Raw genomic sequence first — 18823 nt, 5'->3', positions numbered from 1 at the left:
CCGAGGTCTGGGGGTGAAGCCCCGGCCTATGTCCCCTTCCTGGTTCCCACAAGAACATCACACAAGGAGGTTAAGATTACCAGTGATAAGGGCTTTACCAGCAAACACATGAGTCAGGGAAGTTACACAGTGAGGTGGGAGTGAGTAGGGGTAGGGACAGTCCCCCTCGGTGGGCTTCAGCCGACGATATCTCGAGGCCGGGCCCCACTGTCTTCCCGCTGGAGACCGCACCGGCTCATCTTCAGCTGAGTCAACTGGATGTAGCGTAGGACATTGGTGTCTGCAGGGCAGGTGGACGGGGCATTATCTGGGTGTTTGGGGGCAGCAGGTGACATCTGTGGCACCTCAGCTCACACCTCACTGTCCCCAGCTTCAGCGGCTCCCTCACTGGTATCACCAGAGCCCTTCTGCAAAAGCCGCAGACCCACCAAGGAAGGAAGCGCACCGTACCTCCAGGCGCCTGCGTTTGCTGTGCCGCTGCCGGGAGAGCCTCTGCTCAGAGGCTCCTGTCATGCTGTTTGTTGTCCGGTGACATTTGCATGAGGCCTGTTTTCTCCCAACCATTTACCTGGAAAACTCATCTTGCCTCCATTCCCACAGCCCCATGCCATTCACCAACCATGCTCCTTTTCATTGGCTCTTAATACAAAATTGTGCTCTGCATCTATCTGCACACCCACGCGCCCTGACTGTGATCTCCCGGAGAGCAGGGAACAAGCCTCCAGCCTGCCATCCCCTCCATCCTACCACCCCCCGCCCCCCGCAAATCCCTGGCATTTCCCATCCTGAGGTCTAGTCCCCCAGCAAGGGCTCCACAAGTGGTGGCTAGGAACACACGTGGACGAATAGGTGAGTGTGGGAAGGGGTTCGTGAGGGAGGGAGTGGATGAAGGAGTCGGGGGTGAGGGCAGGCGAGTGGATAGGGAATCTGCTGAATGGGAAGCATCAGAATGAGTCGATGTATAAGTGGCAGGTGCAAGAATGGGTGTGTGTATGAGTGGATGTGTAGAAGTAGGTGGAGACGTGGACTTGGGGTGGGTGGTCCGGCACTCCCTTGAAGTAGTTTAGCCCTGGCCTTCCTGCCCTTGTTTCCTCTGCTCTAGCCCCTTTCCCTGCTCTGCCCTGCCCCTTCCCTCACCTGTGGGCTCCCGGCTTCGAGCCTCCTGCAGGTAGCGCAAGGCGCGTGCATAGTCACCCAGGTGGTAGAAGGCAATGCCAGCGCGGTAGGTGGCCTTGAAGTTCCCCTGCTGCTTCTCCAGCACCTTGAGGCAGTACTCGCGCACCCGCTCGTAGTTCACCAGCTCCGACTGCAACAGGCAGGCTGCGGGGGGGCGGCACCAGGACCGGTGCTCTCAGAGCCTGCTAGCAACCCCAGACTTCACTGACCGCGAGGAGCACGGCTTTCAGGCTGCGGGAAATCCCCACCCTTTCCCACAGCGGAGCCGGGACTAAGATCTTATTCAGGCCACCAGGGACTGCCGAGCTCCTGACCAATCAGAATAGAATCAACATGCGCCTCCGCTAGAGGGCGCAAGAAACACAGACACAAGCTATGGGGCGATTTCATGGGGGGGGGGGGGGTCGGAGAGTACTACTAAGGGCAATCTCAGGTGAGGGATAGGGCCTTAAATGGTTCATCCAGGGTAAGTCCTTCTTACCTGAGGTTCGCGGGTGGCATCCCAAAGCCCACTTTCTACATCCCAGCTCCTTCCATCCCTGCGGTCCCCTGCATTGCCAACCTCTCTCCTTGCTAAGTTCTGATGTCTCCCCCCAGAGACCCCAGCCCTGGCCCCTTCAAGCCTCCGGCCTCCACCGCGCCCAAGGCTTCATGGTTGCCCCTCACTCCTCACTCCTGTCACATATGCACCCCCTGCGCCCTCGATGGCCGCGTACCCGTGAGACAGTCATAACATTCCACCTCCGTGTTCTCCACCAGTCGCTGTTGCTCCTCGCTGAGGCGCGCCGGCCCCGGGCTGGTGGCGGGCCCTGCGGCGGGGGCGGGCAGGCCTCCAGGGCGAGCCCCCTGCGCCGCCTTCAGTTGCAGCAGTGCTCGATGATACTTGCCGATGGCTTCCCGGAACTTCTTCTCTCGGTAGCAGCGCTGGCCCTCAGCCTTGAACGCCACGGCGGCCCGCAGGCTGCTGTCGAGCGCCGCGCCCAGGCCCCCCGACGGCTCTGCGGCAGGACCGGGCCGAGCCGACCCATGGCGGGGGCCCGGGCCCGGCGGGGAGAGGGCGGGAGGCGGGCGCGGCGGAGGCTCCGGGGCAGCGCTGAGCATCAGCACCGGGGACAGCGCGCCGCGCTGCATTGTGGGAAACTCCTGCGGCCGCCGCTGCAGCTACCGCTGCAGCTACCGCATCGCCCCCCGCGGGGCCGTTCCCCACCCTTTCTCCACCCCCGCACCTCCGGCAGCAGACTCAGGCTGCCCCCTATGGGTCTAGAGAAACCCCTCAAGACGTCCCCACTTTCTCCTTCAAATCAGCCCCAGCTCTTGTTCCCCAGCCCCCCTCTCCCCCCTCCCTATTCACCTTACTCCCCACACCCTCCTGCCTGCTCTCCTCCCCCGTGCCCAAAGCTCCCAAAGCTTTCTAGAAGAAAAGCACAAGTCTGGGGGAAAGAAGAGGAAGATTTCAACCTCGTGGAAAGCTGTTTTCAGCTCATTAGGCATTTGGTATTTTGGCTAAGGACACAGGCTATGGACTCAAGCTGCCCAGATTCAATTCCCTACTTTTTTTCCTCACCTAAATTGCCTGGAACCCTGTATTCTCCTCAGTAAAATGGAAGGGACAATGTAGCAACTTTGAAGCTCATTTCTTTATCTATGCAACAAATATTCACTGATATATTTTCTGTGCCCAGCTTTGGGGTGGGTGATGCTGGGACATAGCAGGGAGTGAGTGAGCCCCAGGCCCTACCCTCATGGAGCCCCTAACCCAGTGAGGACACAGACCTACTGGGCAGTGACAGCCCAGAGTGGGCCAGCCTGGGAAGCTCAGGCAAAGTGACCAGGACAGGAGGGGCGAGGCACAGGCAGAGGGGTTGAGCCCGAGGTGGAGGACACACAACAGGCTCTGAGGGCCTGGAGGAGGTGTCTTCCCTAGGCTACAGCAGTGAGCGAAGGCTTCCCGGGGGCGGGGGTGACTCTATGAACAAGAGATCTGCTTCTTGCCCTCACTGAGCTCACCACTGAGTAGGAAACCAGTGGGAATGCAGGTAGGTGACAGCCCAGAGTGAGAAGCACAATCATAAAAGTATACAGAAAAGAACACATGTGAGAGGCTTTGGGGAAAATGAGGCTGAAGGGGGTGCTTGTCTTTCAACACTCCTTAGCTACTTACTTAGCAGTGGAACCTTGGGCGAGCTCCTTGATCTGCCTCCATCTTGCCTTCCTTCTGTGTAACATGGGGATAACAAGTGAGCTTACTTCAGAGTAGTTGTAGGGACTGAATTGTGTTACGCAGATAAAGAACTTAGCACAGGGCCTGGTACCTACTGGGCAATTAACAACCTGTGTTTCTTATCGTCACGGAGACTGTGAGATAGGGGATCATAAGTGCTTAGCTCTGAGTCAGCATCCATGTATGGTTGTTGAATGAATGAATGAATGCATCACTTCATATATTACCACCCCCACCCCCACAAGACCCTAGCTTGGTTTTCACTCCAAGAACGAAGTTTGTATTGCTCTGTCCCTTCCCCCTCCCACTGCACACTCCCCTCCCAGGAGGTCCATGGTAGCGCCCACCTGACAGTCCCAAACCCTAACAGGGCACCTTCCATTTCAACATTATCTGATTTTTATCTCTTATTGTACTTTGCTGACACAGGCTCTCCCCTATCCCTGGTCCTCCAACCTTGAACATCTTAGGACAAAAACCTCCTCCTCCCCTCACATCTAAACCCTGGCTTGGATAAGAATTTAATATTCCTGAGGCTGAATTCCAGAGCAGCGAGGTCACCTTTCTATACATCAGGTGTGTTTTGTTTTAATTAAAAACGTGGAGACTCCTTGATTCATTAAAAGTTTTTCTGAGCACCGACTAAATGGCTAGGTGCCAGGAGCTCCATAGAAACAGGGAGCCACCATCCCTAACTCACGGTCATGCTAGGATGCTATGCTATCACTTTCACAACACCTATTAGGTGTCAGGCAATGTCCTCAAACTTTGTGAATATATTAATTTACAACCTTATTACAACACAATGAGATTTAGTAAATCAGATCTCATTTATCAAACTTTTGCCATCAAAGACCTGTACTGTTACAAACTAATGACCCTCACAGGCCAGGATATGTGATGTGTTGGGTTTGTGCTACCATTAAAAATATTGAATTAGTTGCCAACATATGAAAGCAGAGATATTTATGGAATTGCAGACGTTCAGGGTCACCTGAACAAAATCCAAAAATCTGGCAACACCGAGGTTGCCTTCATGACTGAAGCGGACACTCTCAGTTTCTCACAGTCCCCATCCCTCCTAGATTCTTCCCAACTCTGAGAGTGAGGGCCATTCAGCTTGTGTTGCGATTTTTCTGTCAGCTTCTGTCAGCTTCTATCCACGTATCTCCCGCAAGTGTCTCCGCTTGGTGTCCCAGTTTGATCCGGCAGAGCCGCGCTTGCGGAAGCCAGTCAGTGCCCTCTAGCGGAGGAGTCTGTAATTTGCAGCATAAACGGACGTGGTAAAAACATCCAATCAGAAGGATGAAGGCCAGAAAGGAACCAATTAAAAGCGAGAGGGGAACCTGCATTCGACCAATGAAGACAGAGAGCGCTCGGAATAAAAGAAACTATTTTATTGACGTGGGACACGGACACACACGGAGTCTTTTTTTGATGGGGTCTCATGGCTCAGCACGGCCGGGCTGGGGGCAGCGGAGCAGGCGGGCGGCCGTGAGGCTGGTGCCCTGACGTTGAGGCCGGGCGTACTTGAGGAAGATGGCGGCACGGCCAGGCGCGGGACCTCGGAGCGCGGCGCGGACCATGCACGGCTCCAGCAGGCCCAGCTCTGAGGGGCTGTGGCGGAGAGGCGGGGAAACTAAGGTGGATGCAAGGGGTAGCGGTGCAGATGGCCTGTAGTTGGAGCTCGGGGCTCGAGGCCGAGAAGACACATTGACTTGAGTCCCCGGACACCGCCTGGGGGCTCTATCGAGGTCGGGCATATGGCCCACCATCCAGAAAATGACTGGAGGGGGCTGGAGACCGGTAGACCCCTGATTCTCTCTGCAGGGCGTGGTTAGGGAGATGCAGAGCTCTCGAGGAGGAAGGGGATGGGGCTGAGGATAAACTAGCACTCAACTCTACCCCACGAGCACAGGCTGGGATCAAAGACAATTCACCGGGTTCCTTGGTGGCATGGTTAACAAGGAAGTGGGTGCTCTAGCAGCTAAAGGGGCACTCCATTCAGAGTTAGAGGGAAACTGGGGAACTCTAGCCTAGCAGACCTTTCATTCTCAACCCTGGAACGCAGTTGGAGAATCTTCCGGGTCTGGGCAGATTCTGTATTCCACCCTGAACAAAATTAAGGGTCCCCAAATCTGAACAAATGACCCCACTCTCTCAGACACTCTCAGAGAAAAGCAAACGGGGCCCCCTCCCAGATGGGTTAAAACCCCATTCTCTCTTATGCCCAGAAATACCAAGTCTAGCTGTCCTCATATCCCCTCTCCACCCCTCCCTCCCCCATAATTGTTCTCACTCTCTGAGACGGTAAAGACAGCTTCCAGGAAGGCAGATCTTGCAGCCACCACCTCTCCGGGGGATAGAGGCCTTCCCCCGTGGCAGTACCTGTAAAGTGTCAGCTCGGGTCCAGAGTCCGTGACATCGAGCACACGGTGCGCCAGGCTCAGCGCAGCAGCTGCGCAGCGACCAGGCTCCCACCCAGCTGCCTCGGCCTCCAGCAGAGACAGCTCCAGGAAGTAGGTGGCAAGTAGCATCACCTGCCAAAGCATGGGGAGACCATCAGGTCACACCTCTATACTGCACAGATCACTCCCCTAGGTGCATAAGCCACGCCCCTTCCCTCCCCACCACACCCCCACCCCCTGCCCCCAAACCTGGAGGTTGCTCCCTGCGAGCGCACCCAGTAGCTCCAGGCAGAGGAGCGGACCTGGGTGGTGCAGCCGAAAATCCAAGCGGCTCAGGATGCGGCGCTCAGCTCGCAGAAGCTCAGCCTGGGAGAAGGAGCCAGCACCCAGGAGGCAGAGGGAGGCGGGCTGTGGATTCGGGAGAAAGAAGTGGGGGGAGTCTTGGACTCTGGCTGTTAATACCTACCCTGAGTTCGGGTCTGTCCCCATCCTGGACCTCAGTTTTCTGTTCTGTGAAATGGGGCCACTGATTTGTTGCCTGAAAGTCATGGAGAATACAGACTTCAGAGTCAGAAAGGCTGGGGTTCGAGTTCAAACCCTGCCACTTCACCCTGTGTGACATGGACATTCACCAAAGCGCTCTGAAATGCAGTTCCTTTGTCTGCAAAACAGGGATATTGCTCCTACTTCACTAGGCAGTTCTGATAATGCACTGAGTTTACCCATGTTAACTGTAACTTCTCAACAAGGACTATAACTATAGTAACTGTATTAAGACTGAGTCCAAGTCCCAGATGCTTGACTTTGGGCAAATGTCTTCCTCTTTCTTGGCCTCAGTCTCCTCCAATGTTAAAGGGACACATTGGCAGCCTGGATCTTATCGGATCTGCTGGGATTCCAAGACAAGAAGTGTTCACTAGGAGCGATGCTTGGCACAAACTAGGCGTTTGACCTGTGACTGCCATGAGTAGAAAGGACTCCATCCTCCCAGCCCCCACCCCAGAAGTACCTCTGGAAGCACGCACTCTTCCATTTTGCAAGCCAGGAACAGGCAGGCCACACCCAGCAACTGCAGGCGGTGGAGGCGCACCCGGCCAGACCGCAGGTAGGAATCAAGCAGGTGCACAGCCAGGTAGAGCGTGTCCCCCACCAGACCCAGGTACTCCTAGGGAAGGGCGCTGGTGACAACCAGGCTGTGACGCAGGCCCAGCCCCACCCCATTCCCAATACAGACGTACGTGCACCTGGACCAGCCAGTCCACCACTAGAGCGCGCATCTCCGGGGTCACAGTGCGGGGCAGGGCCCTCTGGGGCAGCACGCGGCACACCTGAGGTTAGGTCGGAGTGCCTTACTCTCCACACCTGTGCCTCAGCCTCTCTCCTCAGCTCCAGCCGTCGGTGAGGCAGCCTCGTCGCCCAGGTTGGAGAAGGCACGAGTGCCACACCCATACTGGCCGTGTAACCATCTAGAACTCAAGATTCCTCTCCTCTGGATGTTTCCCTATCCTCCTCTCCAGTCTGCAGCCCCCATGGCCACAGGACCTCCTGAGCATCTCTCCCTGGGTTCCCAGACTCCACTCTTGGCCACGAGTCCCTCAATTCCTCCTCCTCAGAGCACCCTGAAGGGTCTTTCTAAAGCACAAACCTGACCAATTAACTCGCCAGCTTAAGACATGTCTGAGGCTTCCAGTGCCCTCAGGAGAAAATCTAATTCCTCTCAGACTCTCTCAGGCCCTGCCCCTGCTCCAACATCACCTCCTCCCTCTCCTCACAGCTGCCTCAGCCTTCTTTTGGCCCTAGGCTATGCCAAGCGTATCCCTGCCTCAGGGCCTATGCATGCATGTACGTACTGTTCCCTCCACCTGACATGGTCCATCCCCAGCTCCTTGCATTGTTGACTTCTCAGTCATTCAACTCTCAGCTAAAATTTCCCTTTTTCCATACTCCTCCCTATCCCTCATATTATTTTCAGTCTGGAGGTAGCTGAGTGTTTTGTCTGTTTGACCCACTAGGCTGCCGGCACCGGAAGGGCAGGGATTTCTGTCCAAATCTCAGCTGTATCTCAGTTCCTAACAGAGACCCTGGCTCAGGAGAGATGTTTGCAAGATGTGTGTTAAATAAATTCATCCGTTGAGAGTTTCTTCTGTCAGCACCCGTCTCAGACAGATGTCTGAGGACTACCATGGCCTGTGTTTTAGTCTTTATGGCCCTTCTGAAATTATCAGTTACAATTGGTTGCTTGTCTTCCACAGTGAAGACAGACTGTGTTGTTCATCACAGCATCCCAATGCCTGGAGCATCAAAAACATTTGTTAAATTTACTTCGAAACTACAAATTTTTTAAGGCACAGGGAGGACAGATTAAAAAAAAAAAACACCCAGTATTGATAAATCGCTAAATATTTGTTAAACGAATAAATGTGAGAGACATGTGTACGAGGGGCTCTGAAATACCAAAGGAGAAGCTGCAAACAGCCTGGGAAGGTGGGAAAGGGGATTCGAGGGTAACTGTGCAGCAAAAGCCACGCCACAAACTTGGGGCGGGGCTGAGGTGGACCGGGAGGGAGTTTTGAAATGCCCATTGAGCGGGCGCTGGGCGAGCCGGACAGCTCTTGCCTCAGCCAACCCGCCCGACTCTGCTGCCCTCGAGGGGCATTTCCTGGCTCCCTCACCATGACCTCGGCGAAGATGTCCCCGGCGTACTCGCGTTCTCCATGCAGCCCCAGCGCGCTCAGCGCCTCCTCCAGCCCCCGCGGAGCGCACGGCCCCGGGGGCCTCTCCGGGCGTCCTGGGGAGGCGCTCTTGCTCACGGAGACGTCGTCGGGGACTGGGGCGCTCGCAGGCTCTGAGTCGAGGGAAGCTGTCGGACTGTGCTAGGGAGAGGGACCGGGGTCAGAGTCTGGAGGAACCGGCGCCGGGAGTGAGGCCCCGGCTCCTGCAGCTCACCGGCATCGTTCGGAAGGACGTCGGTAGCGAAACCGAGAGCCCACCTCTTCTTGGGGGAGCCAGGATTCGCGAACGGCGCTTTAAAGGAGCTTGGGCGCATGCGCGCAGAGCACGCCTCACCTGGGCAGGTGGGGCGGTGCGCCACTGCCGGATACTACGCGGGCCGGCTCTGCTCCGTCCAAACCTTCAGGGCAGGCAGCTGCAGTCAGGCCCTCGTCCTGCTACTTACTCCGGGACTAGAAGCAGCCCCTCGGAGCCTCACGTTCCTCAGCTACCAAGTTCCTCCGCTGTAACGTGGGGATTTCAAACCCAGCTGACAGACTCGTCCTTCGCATTTATAAGACTGCGCCTAAGTGCCCAGTACAGGGCTTAACAGTCTAAGCTCAAGTCCTAGGGGCTATAAGTCACTTCACAACTTAAAGGCCTCCGTGTTCTGTGCAGTGGGAATTCAGGGGTGAGCAAACCCCCTGTGACCAGTGCCTTTAGGCCCAGAGACGGGCCTGTCATGGGGACAAGTCACCGGCGGCTGGATCTGTCTGGAGTGCAGCAGCCTCCTCACGGGTCTCCCTGTTCCCATCCCCCTACAGCAGCGGCCCCCAACCTTTTTGGCCCCAGGGACCGGTTTTGTGGAAGACAGTTTTTCCACAGAGGGGGGAGAGGGACAGGAGGAGAGTCCAGGCGCTAATGTTAGCGAAGCTTCACTTGCTTACCCGCTGCTCACCCCCTGCTGTACAGCCCGATTCCTTAACAGGCCCCGGACCCACGGACTGACGGGACCGGTCTGCGGCCGGGGAGCTGGGGTCCCCTGCCTTACAGCCTGTTCCCCGCACACTGCCAGGAGGGATCCTGTGCGCCCCTAGTAAGACAGATCGCACTTGGCCTCTGCTCAGGCTCCATCGGGGCTCCCATCCCCCTCAAAGTGAAAGTCCACAAGGACTTACATTATCTTTCCACCCCCGACCCCCGCAAGTACCCCTACAGCTCATCTCCTCTCCCAACCTCCCCCGACCCTTCCTCTCCCACCACACGGGCCTCCCGGCTCATCCTCACACCCCGTCATGTTACTACCGCAGGGCCTTTGCACTGGCTGTTTCCACTGCCTGAAATGGTACCTCAGATGACCCTCAGTTCCTTTAAGGTGCTTACTCAGATATCACCCTCTCCTTGAAAAGCGTCGTCCCGAGCACTTCCTGTCCCCACTCTCGGCACTTACTCTCTCCGCAGCACTTAACTGCCTGATTTGCTGCACGCCCGCTGACTAGAGTGTGAACCCCATGAGGGCGGGGCTTGTCTGTCTTTCATGGTTGTATTCCCAGTGCTTAGAACAGGGTGGGCACATAGTACTCAGTAAGTATTTGAATGAAGGAGTGAAAAGGCTAGTCTTGTAATTTAGAGGTAGCGGTCTCCAAAGGACCTCTCTGAGGTGACACTGGAGCTGAAACCTGAAAGAGGAGAAGGAGCCAGGAAAGCAAATAACCCAAGTGGAGGGAACAGCCTGAATGAGCAAAGGCCTTGAGGTAGGAAAGAGCTCGCTGTTTTCAGGCATTAAGAGGTCAGTGAGGCTGGTGGAGTGAGCAGAGTACGAGATGCTGGGCCGATGGCTTCCTGCCATACTTACAGTGAAACCAGACTCCTTACCACAAGGTCCCCTTGGCCCACTGTTACCTCTCTAACCTCATTTCCTTCCTCTCTCCCCCACCCTCACTCGAGACACCTTGTCTTATCGTCCCTAAACATATTGGACACCTGTCTGGCTCAGGACCTTTGCATTTGCTGTCCCTTTTCATGAGCACTTGGTGAGAACCTGGCTATTTACATTCTCTAAGTATCTCTACTCAAGATACTAACTACAAAGAGAACATAGTCACTTTACAGTGGAGAAACCTGACAGGCACCACCTCAGCCAAGGGATGAGTCACGGTCGCTAAGGGGATGTTTGGAATCCTGCTGGTAAGTTGCACTAAGGGCACATCATTTCTGGGAATTCCTACCCAAAACAGCTTGAATATAGCCACAAGGGAACACTAGACAATCCCTAATTGAGAGACACTCTGCAAATAACTGTCCTGTAAGCTTCAAACCTGACAACCGAATTCAACAGTGTGAGCCTGGATTGAATTGCTGGCCAGGACATTTTTTCTTTTGTGCACAAGGACATTAGTGTGACCACTGTAGAATCGGCCTGAGAAGAGCAGTGTTTCAATGTTAACTTCCTGACCCTGATCGCTGGACTGTGGTTAAGTAAGATACTGTTCTCGTTATAGGACAGGTAGATACATATGGAGGGGGGAGGGAACAAAATAAATGTAAAACATTATGGGGAACCTGCCTGAAGGGGAGATGAGATTTATAATTTTTAAGTAAAAAATGTAGATTTATGAAGTGGCAGAGATAGTACAGAGTTCCCATGTACCACCCACCCAATGTCCCCTATTAACATCTTACACACTAGTGTGGTAAAATGTCACAATATAATGAACCAATAGAAATACATTATTCAAGTCCATGCTTTATTCAGATTTCCTGACATTTTACCTAATGTCGCTTCTTTAATCTAGGACCCCATTCACGGTACACTTAAGTCTTCTCATCTCCTAAGGCTTTCCTTGGCTGTTAAATGTTTCTCAGGCTTTTTTGTTTTGAACCACCTTGACAGCTTTGAGGATGAGCAGTCAGGTATTGTGCAGAACATCCTTCAGTTAGGATGTGCCTGATGTCTGTGTTCTTTGACCGGGGGACTCTGTTCTGGGGAGGAAGGCCACAGAGATCAAGTACCATTCTACACGCATCATACTGGACACAGACTGCCGATGCGACTCATCACTGCCGATCATGACCTTGATCGCCAGCTGGCTTTGCTCCTTGTATGTACTGTACTCTTTGGAAGTCCCTTTGCCGCCCACACCTAAGGAGTGGGGATATGCTCCCCCTCCTTGAAGATAAGAGGCCATCTACAGAAGTATCTGGACTTCTGTACAGATTGCTCTTTTGGCCATTTAGTGTCAGTATGGACTCATTTTATACTTTGGGTGTAACCAATACTACACAATTTTGGTGCTCAAATTGCATTCAGCTTTGGCTACCAGAAGTTCTTCCCATTGGCTCCTGTCTCCCTTTTCTTGCCATTGGTAAGGTTTTCTTTTCTAAGCAGGTCCTTACTTCCAGGGACAACCAGATGCTCCAGGCTCATCCTGTGTGTTTCCTGCTCCAGTTCATTTTAGCATTATTTTCAAAAGTTTCAAAGTTTTCTACCAGTCTGCAATTATTCCCAGTTGAAGTTAAAAATACGTGAATCACACTTTTTTGGAAAGCTAGCAAACACATATTAAAATGCAGCAACCCTGCAACGTAGGCCACAAAAATAAGTGCACAAGCTCAGTGAGGACAGACCGTGAAAGCTTTACTACAGGACTACTGCTAGCAGTGAAAAACAAGAACCTGGACACGGAGTGAATCCTTATCCACGGGGGCGCAGCTCAATCACGCGAGGCGCATCCACCCTGAGGAACCTTATGCGGCAGCTGGAAAGCATGGCGGCGATGCGCATGGGGAGTTCCCTGAGACGCACAAGTGGCTGAAAGAGGGTCTCATCTTTACCAGTGACCCAACACACCTTCTGAATGCACATGCGGGTGGTAGAAGTGTGAGTAAGATGTGGCAGGACAGCGCCCAGGCACCTGGCATGATGAAGTGGGAAGAAAGAGTTGTGCGGAAAAAGGAGGGACCAGCCTTTTCACGATACCACATCCATTTGCAGAGAGGTAACGTGATACCAAAATCAGCACCCAAGGCCTGGGATCTGGGTGATTTTTACTTTCTTCTGCATACTTTTGCTTGCATTACTCTTTACACACACACACCCACACCCACGTGACATTTCCCACATGCATGTGACAAAAAGATTAATCAAAATTTAATTTTTTGAACTGGTAAAATTTATTAAAACTCTTCCACCTAAAACTCCCTGTTTGGGAAAAGTTCTACAGAAATAAGAAGCACCACTGCATCTAAGGACATTCCATTCAACAGGGGGAAGCAGTTGATTAACCTGCAGGAGCCCATCCGAGGAATGTAAGACAAGGTCCCCAGGGGCAGACCCACACGGGAGAGGGGAGTGGCTGTGTGAAAAGAGACGCTCTCTAGCACCAGTCACCCCTAGAGGAGAGATAGAAGGCTTTTCTTTATAGTCCTCTCTGCTGTTTTTCTAATTACAACGAGGACCTACTTTTGTAATTTAAAAAATAATGTCCATATGAAGTTAGGAAAAAATCAAAAAAATTCCTTGAGTCTTGGCTGCAGGTAACACAGATTTTTATAAATTGGATTCAACTTTTCTGCTACCTTCACTTAAGATCTCAAAAACTCCATGCATGGAAAGCCTTAGCTTCTGGCAAAATCAGGTATGAAGTTCACCTGTGTGCAGCAGCCACCCTGGTCCCAAGGTCTGGGAGGAGTAATTCAAGCATGGGACCAGCCCGTCAGGGGACTCCCAGGGCTGTGAGGGCTGTGACGCAACCTGAGGTGTTCCCAGCTGACGGCCACCACAAATCCCAAAGACAGGCCAAGGAATCTGTATGGGAACGCGGGGAGGGGGGGCCCCCGGTTTAGCATAAACAGGTGTGGGGGATGAGCAGGCAATGCCTGCTCTAGGGCTCAAGCACCAGGGAACATGAAAGTGCTTGCCCTCACACCCCCGCCTTGTTCAGAGCCGCCCAACCCTGACCTTCAACCCCACCTCTTTCTACCTGAGCAGCTTCTGAGGGCCTGGGATGGTCTCTGTCCACTGGACTCCCACCCCAGGCCCGGGGAGTCTCCCAAACTCCTCAGCAACTTCCACCCCCAGCACTACCCGCCCCTGCCCTCCTCCCAGCCTGAGCTTGACAACACCTCCACCTGAGAAGCCTTCTCTTCCTCAACGACTTGAAAGGCCCTACCTAACAAAGCAATGGGACCAGGAGGCAGCTGGTACCTCTACCTGGGGCTGAATTCCACAAGCAAGGAAAGGCCCTGGGTGGTGGGCCCGGTCTGAAACAGAGTCTTTATTGCTTGTACCGTACAAATATGAGGAACGGGCAAGGGCCGGTGGGGAAGAGAACTGTCCGATAAATGACAGACACACACAAAAAGGAAAAGAGACCTCCCACCCTCCCCAAACCAACCCCACCCCACCCCACCCCACCCCAGATGTCTCTCTGTGAACTACCTACGGCGGTGGGGGTTGGGGGGCTGGCAATCAAAACCACAAAAACTACATTCCAAATACCCGGAGATGTTGGTGGGAAAGAGGGGAACAGGGCAGCAAGTGGACCACAGGTGTGGCTCCCTGCCTAGGCGAGCACCCCTCCTCCCCGCGATGAAAGGCTGGGGTCAGGGCCAGAGGCCCAAGCCCACACACACCACACACACTTGAGGCCTGGACACACTTGCCCTCACACACACATACCCAACACACCCACATACACACGCACCCTGGGTGCATCTATGTCTCAGATGCACCTGGACACCCACGCACAGTCCAAGGCACACATGCATGCGAGTGCCTCCAGCACTGACGCACGTTCACCTTAAGGCTGCAGAACATGGGGCTGGGGAGGGGGAAGGGTGAGGTGGCCTGAAGCCTCTCTTCTTAGAGGGCCCCACCCCAGTTCGTACCCGAGATGCCCATCCCTGCCCCCTCCTCAACCCAAGTCCACGGGGCCCAATACTGTCTCGGTGCAAGATGTGTAACAGCCGAGGCTGGTGCCCCTCGGCCCCAGGCAGAGAGAAGCGATCCCAGCCCCCATCCTGGAGGGACCGGGGCCAGGCTCAGGTCCAGTGGGTGGTAAGGCCAGCTGGAAGGAAGCCCTGGTAAGGCACGGGTCTGGGGGGGTGGGAGGCCAGCCCCTGAAATGTTCCTCCTGCCTTGTCCGTAGGGTCAGGAGAGCAGCATGGAGCACAAGGGAGGCAGCGCCCAACCCTTTGGCCCCTTCGGGTTCCCCACCAGCTAACTGACCCCAGCCTCACGGGGGAGCTCTAAACCTCTGCCCCCACAGCTCCCAAAGGCCCCAATGGCCCTGGACATTATTGCTTTTCTGCCCCTGTGTGAGGAGGGGGCTGGACTGTCCCCTTGCCAGGCCACTTGGAGCTTAATGACAGGTGTGGAAGGAGGCCCAGGTGCTGTCGACTCTCCAAGGGCGGGACAGTGCAGAGGCAGGCAGCTGTGGGCGCCTGGCTGGCAATTCAGGCAGGCTCCCGACTCCACCTGTGCTCCCCACTGGGGCTCGTGTTGATTAAAAACCAAAATCTTCCCAACTGCTCAAAGGCCCAGTCCTGGGGCAGGCTGGGGAGTTTCCCAGTCCTGATCTGGGCACAGAGGTGAGAGCAGGACAGGATTCTGGAGGCAGGGCCGCTGGGTCCGCTGAGGGGAGTTTGGCAGAGGACTGAAGAAAAAAACTGGAAATGGGGGTGCAGGGATGAGGGCTGGAGATGCAAACAAAAAAGGCAAAATAAAAAGTAAAAAAAAAAAAAAAGGAAAAAGTCCCCCCCAACCCCGGTGGTGGTGGCAACCATGAGTGTCCCGTGGTAGTGGCAGCGGGCAGGCGGGCATCACTGCTCACTCCCGGATGCTGGCCGAGTAGGAGAACTGGGGGAAGTGAGTCCGCTGGTCCAGGTCGAGCGAGGCCAAGCTGTCATCTGCAGGAGTCAGTGGGGGTGGATTGGGGAGAATGGGACTGCAGAGGGCCCAGGACCCTGCCCAGACTCCTGGGGTGGGGGTGGGGGTAGCACCAGCCCCAGGAAGGACCCCAGCTGGTGAGGTGTCCACTTTCCTGACATCCCCTTGAGGGGGTCACAGCCACACCCCGAGGCCAGAGCCCGTCCTGGGGCTCCAGAGCTGCTCCTTTAGCCATCTGAGCGTCCCACCAGCTCCCCTGCTCTCCTCCTCCTCCCTTCCCACATCTCAGTCCACCCTGAGGTCCACCCAGACCCCTCTGGCCCAGCTCCTGGCCTCCTGGCCACCCACTCCCGCCCCCAACAATCTTTCCTCCACATGCAGCCACAGGTCTTTCTAAAGACCCGATGCAACCCCGTCCCTCCTCTGCACAAAACCCTTCCCTAGTTCCCCATACAATTCCCCACTCTCCCCTCCTGCTCTGGCCCTCATGCCCTCTCCCCTCCCCACGCATTCTGGCCTCTGCAATGCTGCCCTCTCTAAGGCGTCCACATGCCATTCCTTCTGCCAGGACTGAGTCTCGGCTACCATGTCTCCAAGTCTCCCTCTCCAGGAAGCTCTCCCGGACCTGCAGGCCCAGTCAGGCATTCCCTCTGGGATCGCGCAGCGCCTGTCCTAGCCCTAGCCCCGACCACTCCGGGCTGTCTCCCCAGCTGGGCTGGGAGCTCTCGGAGGGCAGGGCCCAGGGCTGTCTCCATCACTGCTGTGTCTCGGGCAGAGAGCCCAGCACCGGGCGGTTGAGGATAAGAACTCAAACAGCTACAGAGTCAATGTAACTAATCCAGCTCCAAAGACCCAGGAGCTTGGGGAATGCAATTATGGATCTGCCATCTCAGCACTGACCACTCCCCAAATGTCTCCTGCCCAGACTTCTGCCTGGAACACTGGAATGTGCTAGACCCAGTGGCTTTTCTATCCAGTACATCACTGGGTCCACAGATGTCTAACAGCAAAAACCCTTCGAGCTTCCTCCTGGAGAACTGGGTCAGGAGCAGACCCCCTCCACCCCTGCCAGGCCCACGGGGTTCGGGGCCTCATACTCACAGCGGTCCGGGGGCGTGATTGTGATGGACTGGGCGGTGAACTCGTCGTCGAAGTACCTTGTGTCAACCTCAGATGTGACCTGAGGTTTGAAGGGTGGTGGGAGCTGTGGAAGAGAGGAACCCAGGCTCAGGCTCCTGAGAACAGGAGGCTTTGGCTAAGGTCACCCACAAAGGGCCAGGCTCCCGCCGGGAGCAGGTGGGTGGTGGCACTCACCTTCTTCTGTACCACGTCCTGCCAGTTGATGCTGAGGAAGAACCTGTGCTCCATGACCTCCTTGGCATCACTGGGCCCCCCACCGAGCCTGGAACGAGAAAGCCATGAGCACCCACCTCCCGGGGCAGCCCAGCTCAGGAGGCACTTCCAGCGCAGGCCTGGGCCCATGACATGCAGGTGGCCCTTTAAGAACCCTGTCCTGGCCACAGGCCAACACCTCAGAGGAAAGCGAGGCAGGGAGGGAGGGCCCCGGTCAGTTGGAGCTGGGAGACTGCAATCTGGCCCCCAGCCCACAGTGCGAATGGAGAGTGGGTGGCCACCTCACACCCTGGCTCTGCCACACATGGCTGTGCCACCCTAGGCCAAGACAGGACCTCCCTGTTCCTCAGTGTCTCTATTAAACAAGGTAGTATGGGCAGAGAACTAAGGACAGGCCTGGCCCCCAGGGGGTGCTCCCTGAGTGCCAGCTGTGGGGACTATTAGAGGCTGTGTGGGGACCGCACACTACTTCCACCGGCAAGTGTGCCTGTGGACACTGCTCCTCCGGGCCAAGGGGATGGTGGCAGCAAGTGGCACAGGGCAGGGCAGGGCAGGTGCCAGCCCTCACCTCTGCTTGGGGTCCTTCTTAAGCAGCCCAGCAAGCAGGGACTTGGCCTCAGGGCTGAGCGTGCGCGGGAAGCGGATCTCCTCCATGAGGATGAGCTCGAAGAGGCGCTCGTGGTCCTGGTTGTAGAAGGGCAGGCGGCCGCACATCATCTCGTACATGACCACGCCCAGCCCCCACCAGTCCACGGCCCGGCCGTAGTCGTTGTCCTCCAGCACCTGGCAGGGAGGGGTAATGAGGGGCCAGGCCCACAGGCTGGGGCCCAGAAGCTGACAGGCCCAGTGGGGACAAGGCCCTGCCTGGGGCCGGGGAGCACCGTCTAAGGAACTGCGGCCTGGCCCCCGGGGTCTGGCCTGGGGACACACCCAGTCCCAGGGCCCCGCCTCCCTCTGCATCGCAGCCCCAAACACCTCGGGCGCCAGATATTCAGGGGTCCCGCAGAAAGTTTTCATGGTAGCCCCATCACTGATGCCCTCTTTGCACAGGCCGAAGTCAGTGATCTTGATGTGGCCATCTTTGTCCAGCATGAGGTTTTCCAGCTGTAGGAAAGGTCAGTGTATCAGTGACATGCCCTCCCAGGGATCCCTGTCACCTTCCTGAAACCCCAGAGGGCCAGCCCTGTCCTGGAGGGGCCTGTGGCTTGGGATGGCAGCTGTCACCCCAGGGGCTCCAGGCTGAGCGATGAGGTACCCCAGCACATGCTGAAGCCTCACCCTCTGAGGCTCCACACCTCCCCAGTCCCTATCAACCCTGGGGAAGCTCGAAAAAAAGCAGAGGACAGACTGACCGTTGGAGCCTGATCCTGCCCCAACCTGCCTCCCACTGTGGGCTACAGTTCTCCCCTTTGGGCGCGAGGATATTTCTTGTATTTTTTCCCCTAAACTTCACACTAATGGGCCATTTAGTGAGCCTCTGTATAACCTCCCCCAGGTCAAGACAGAACATCTCCAGGCCCTTAGACCTCACCATGTGCCCTTTTCCTGTTAGTAACTACCCCTCTGCTCCAGACAAAGAAGTAACTTTACTTTCTTGCTCTTTTTTGCAGTTTCTCCTACCTACACATCTACCTGTAAACAACACAGGTTTGTCCTGCCTGTGGCTTTTTGCCTCAACATCAGTCTGTGAGATGCATCCACGCTGCTGCATGTGGCTGGTGTTTGTTCTCTTTCACTGCTGTGCAGAGTCCCAGGGTGTAAGCACACAATGTGGATTTTGTCTATTCTCTGACAGCAGATACTTGGGTTGCTCCCAGTCTGGGGTTAGTGTGAACAGTGCTGCTAGGAGTGTGTGTCCCCATTTTGAGGTGCACACAGGGACCTGTTCCTATGGTGCATGTATCTAGGGCACAACAGCTGGCTCGCTGTGTATGCACATGGCCAGTGTTGGTGGATTCTACAAACTGTCTTCTAAAGTGCCTATACCAATTTACATCCTCTAGCTGCCCAGGGGCACTTGCTCACAAGAGGCTCAGAAGGGACCTCATGTTGGGCTGCTTGCTGTGG

At 55.5% G+C, this 18823-nt stretch overlaps 3 protein-coding genes across 5 annotated transcripts in view; all 3 read right to left on the bottom strand.

The window, feature by feature from the left end:
• Nucleotides 1-85: 85 nt before the first annotated feature.
• On the bottom strand, nt 86-2405 carry TTC9B (tetratricopeptide repeat domain 9B). Its single transcript, XM_054580785.1, has 3 exons — nt 1893-2405; nt 1138-1320; nt 86-280 (listed from the first exon to the last, which is right to left on the bottom strand). The coding sequence occupies exons 1-3, from the start codon at nt 2305-2307 to the stop codon at nt 177-179; spliced, it is 702 nt and encodes a 233-aa protein (XP_054436760.1). The 5' UTR covers nt 2308-2405; the 3' UTR covers nt 86-176.
• Nucleotides 2406-4842: 2437 nt separating this feature from the next.
• Nucleotides 4843-8757, bottom strand: CCNP (cyclin P). The gene is made up of 7 exons (XM_054580813.1): nt 8752-8757; nt 8478-8678; nt 7044-7133; nt 6815-6970; nt 6055-6213; nt 5786-5937; nt 4843-5014 (listed from the first exon to the last, which is right to left on the bottom strand). The coding sequence occupies exons 1-7, from the start codon at nt 8755-8757 to the stop codon at nt 4843-4845; spliced, it is 936 nt and encodes a 311-aa protein (XP_054436788.1).
• Nucleotides 8758-12669: 3912 nt separating this feature from the next.
• The window catches only part of AKT2 (AKT serine/threonine kinase 2), a 50350-nt gene continuing 44196 nt past the window's right edge, over nt 12670-18823 (bottom strand). For all 3 annotated transcript variants that reach the window (XM_054580782.1, XM_054580783.1, XM_054580784.1), the window contains exons 10-14: nt 17732-17860; nt 17325-17539; nt 16718-16805; nt 16505-16607; nt 12670-15423 (exon numbers count right to left, since the gene is read on the bottom strand). In XM_054580782.1, coding sequence (XP_054436757.1) covers nt 15344-15423; nt 16505-16607; nt 16718-16805; nt 17325-17539; nt 17732-17860 — 615 coding nt within the window. In that variant the 3' untranslated portion in view covers nt 12670-15343. The remainder of the gene's footprint in view (nt 15424-16504; nt 16608-16717; nt 16806-17324; nt 17540-17731; nt 17861-18823) is intronic.

The sequence above is a fragment of the Pteronotus mesoamericanus genome, unplaced genomic scaffold, assembly GCF_021234165.1.
Source record: "Pteronotus mesoamericanus isolate MK-2021 breed Mesoamerican mustached bat unplaced genomic scaffold, CSHL_Meso_final contig_639, whole genome shotgun sequence".
NCBI classification, from domain to species: Eukaryota; Metazoa; Chordata; class Mammalia; order Chiroptera; family Mormoopidae; genus Pteronotus; species Pteronotus mesoamericanus.
This window is presented reverse-complemented; position numbering and strand designations above follow the sequence as displayed.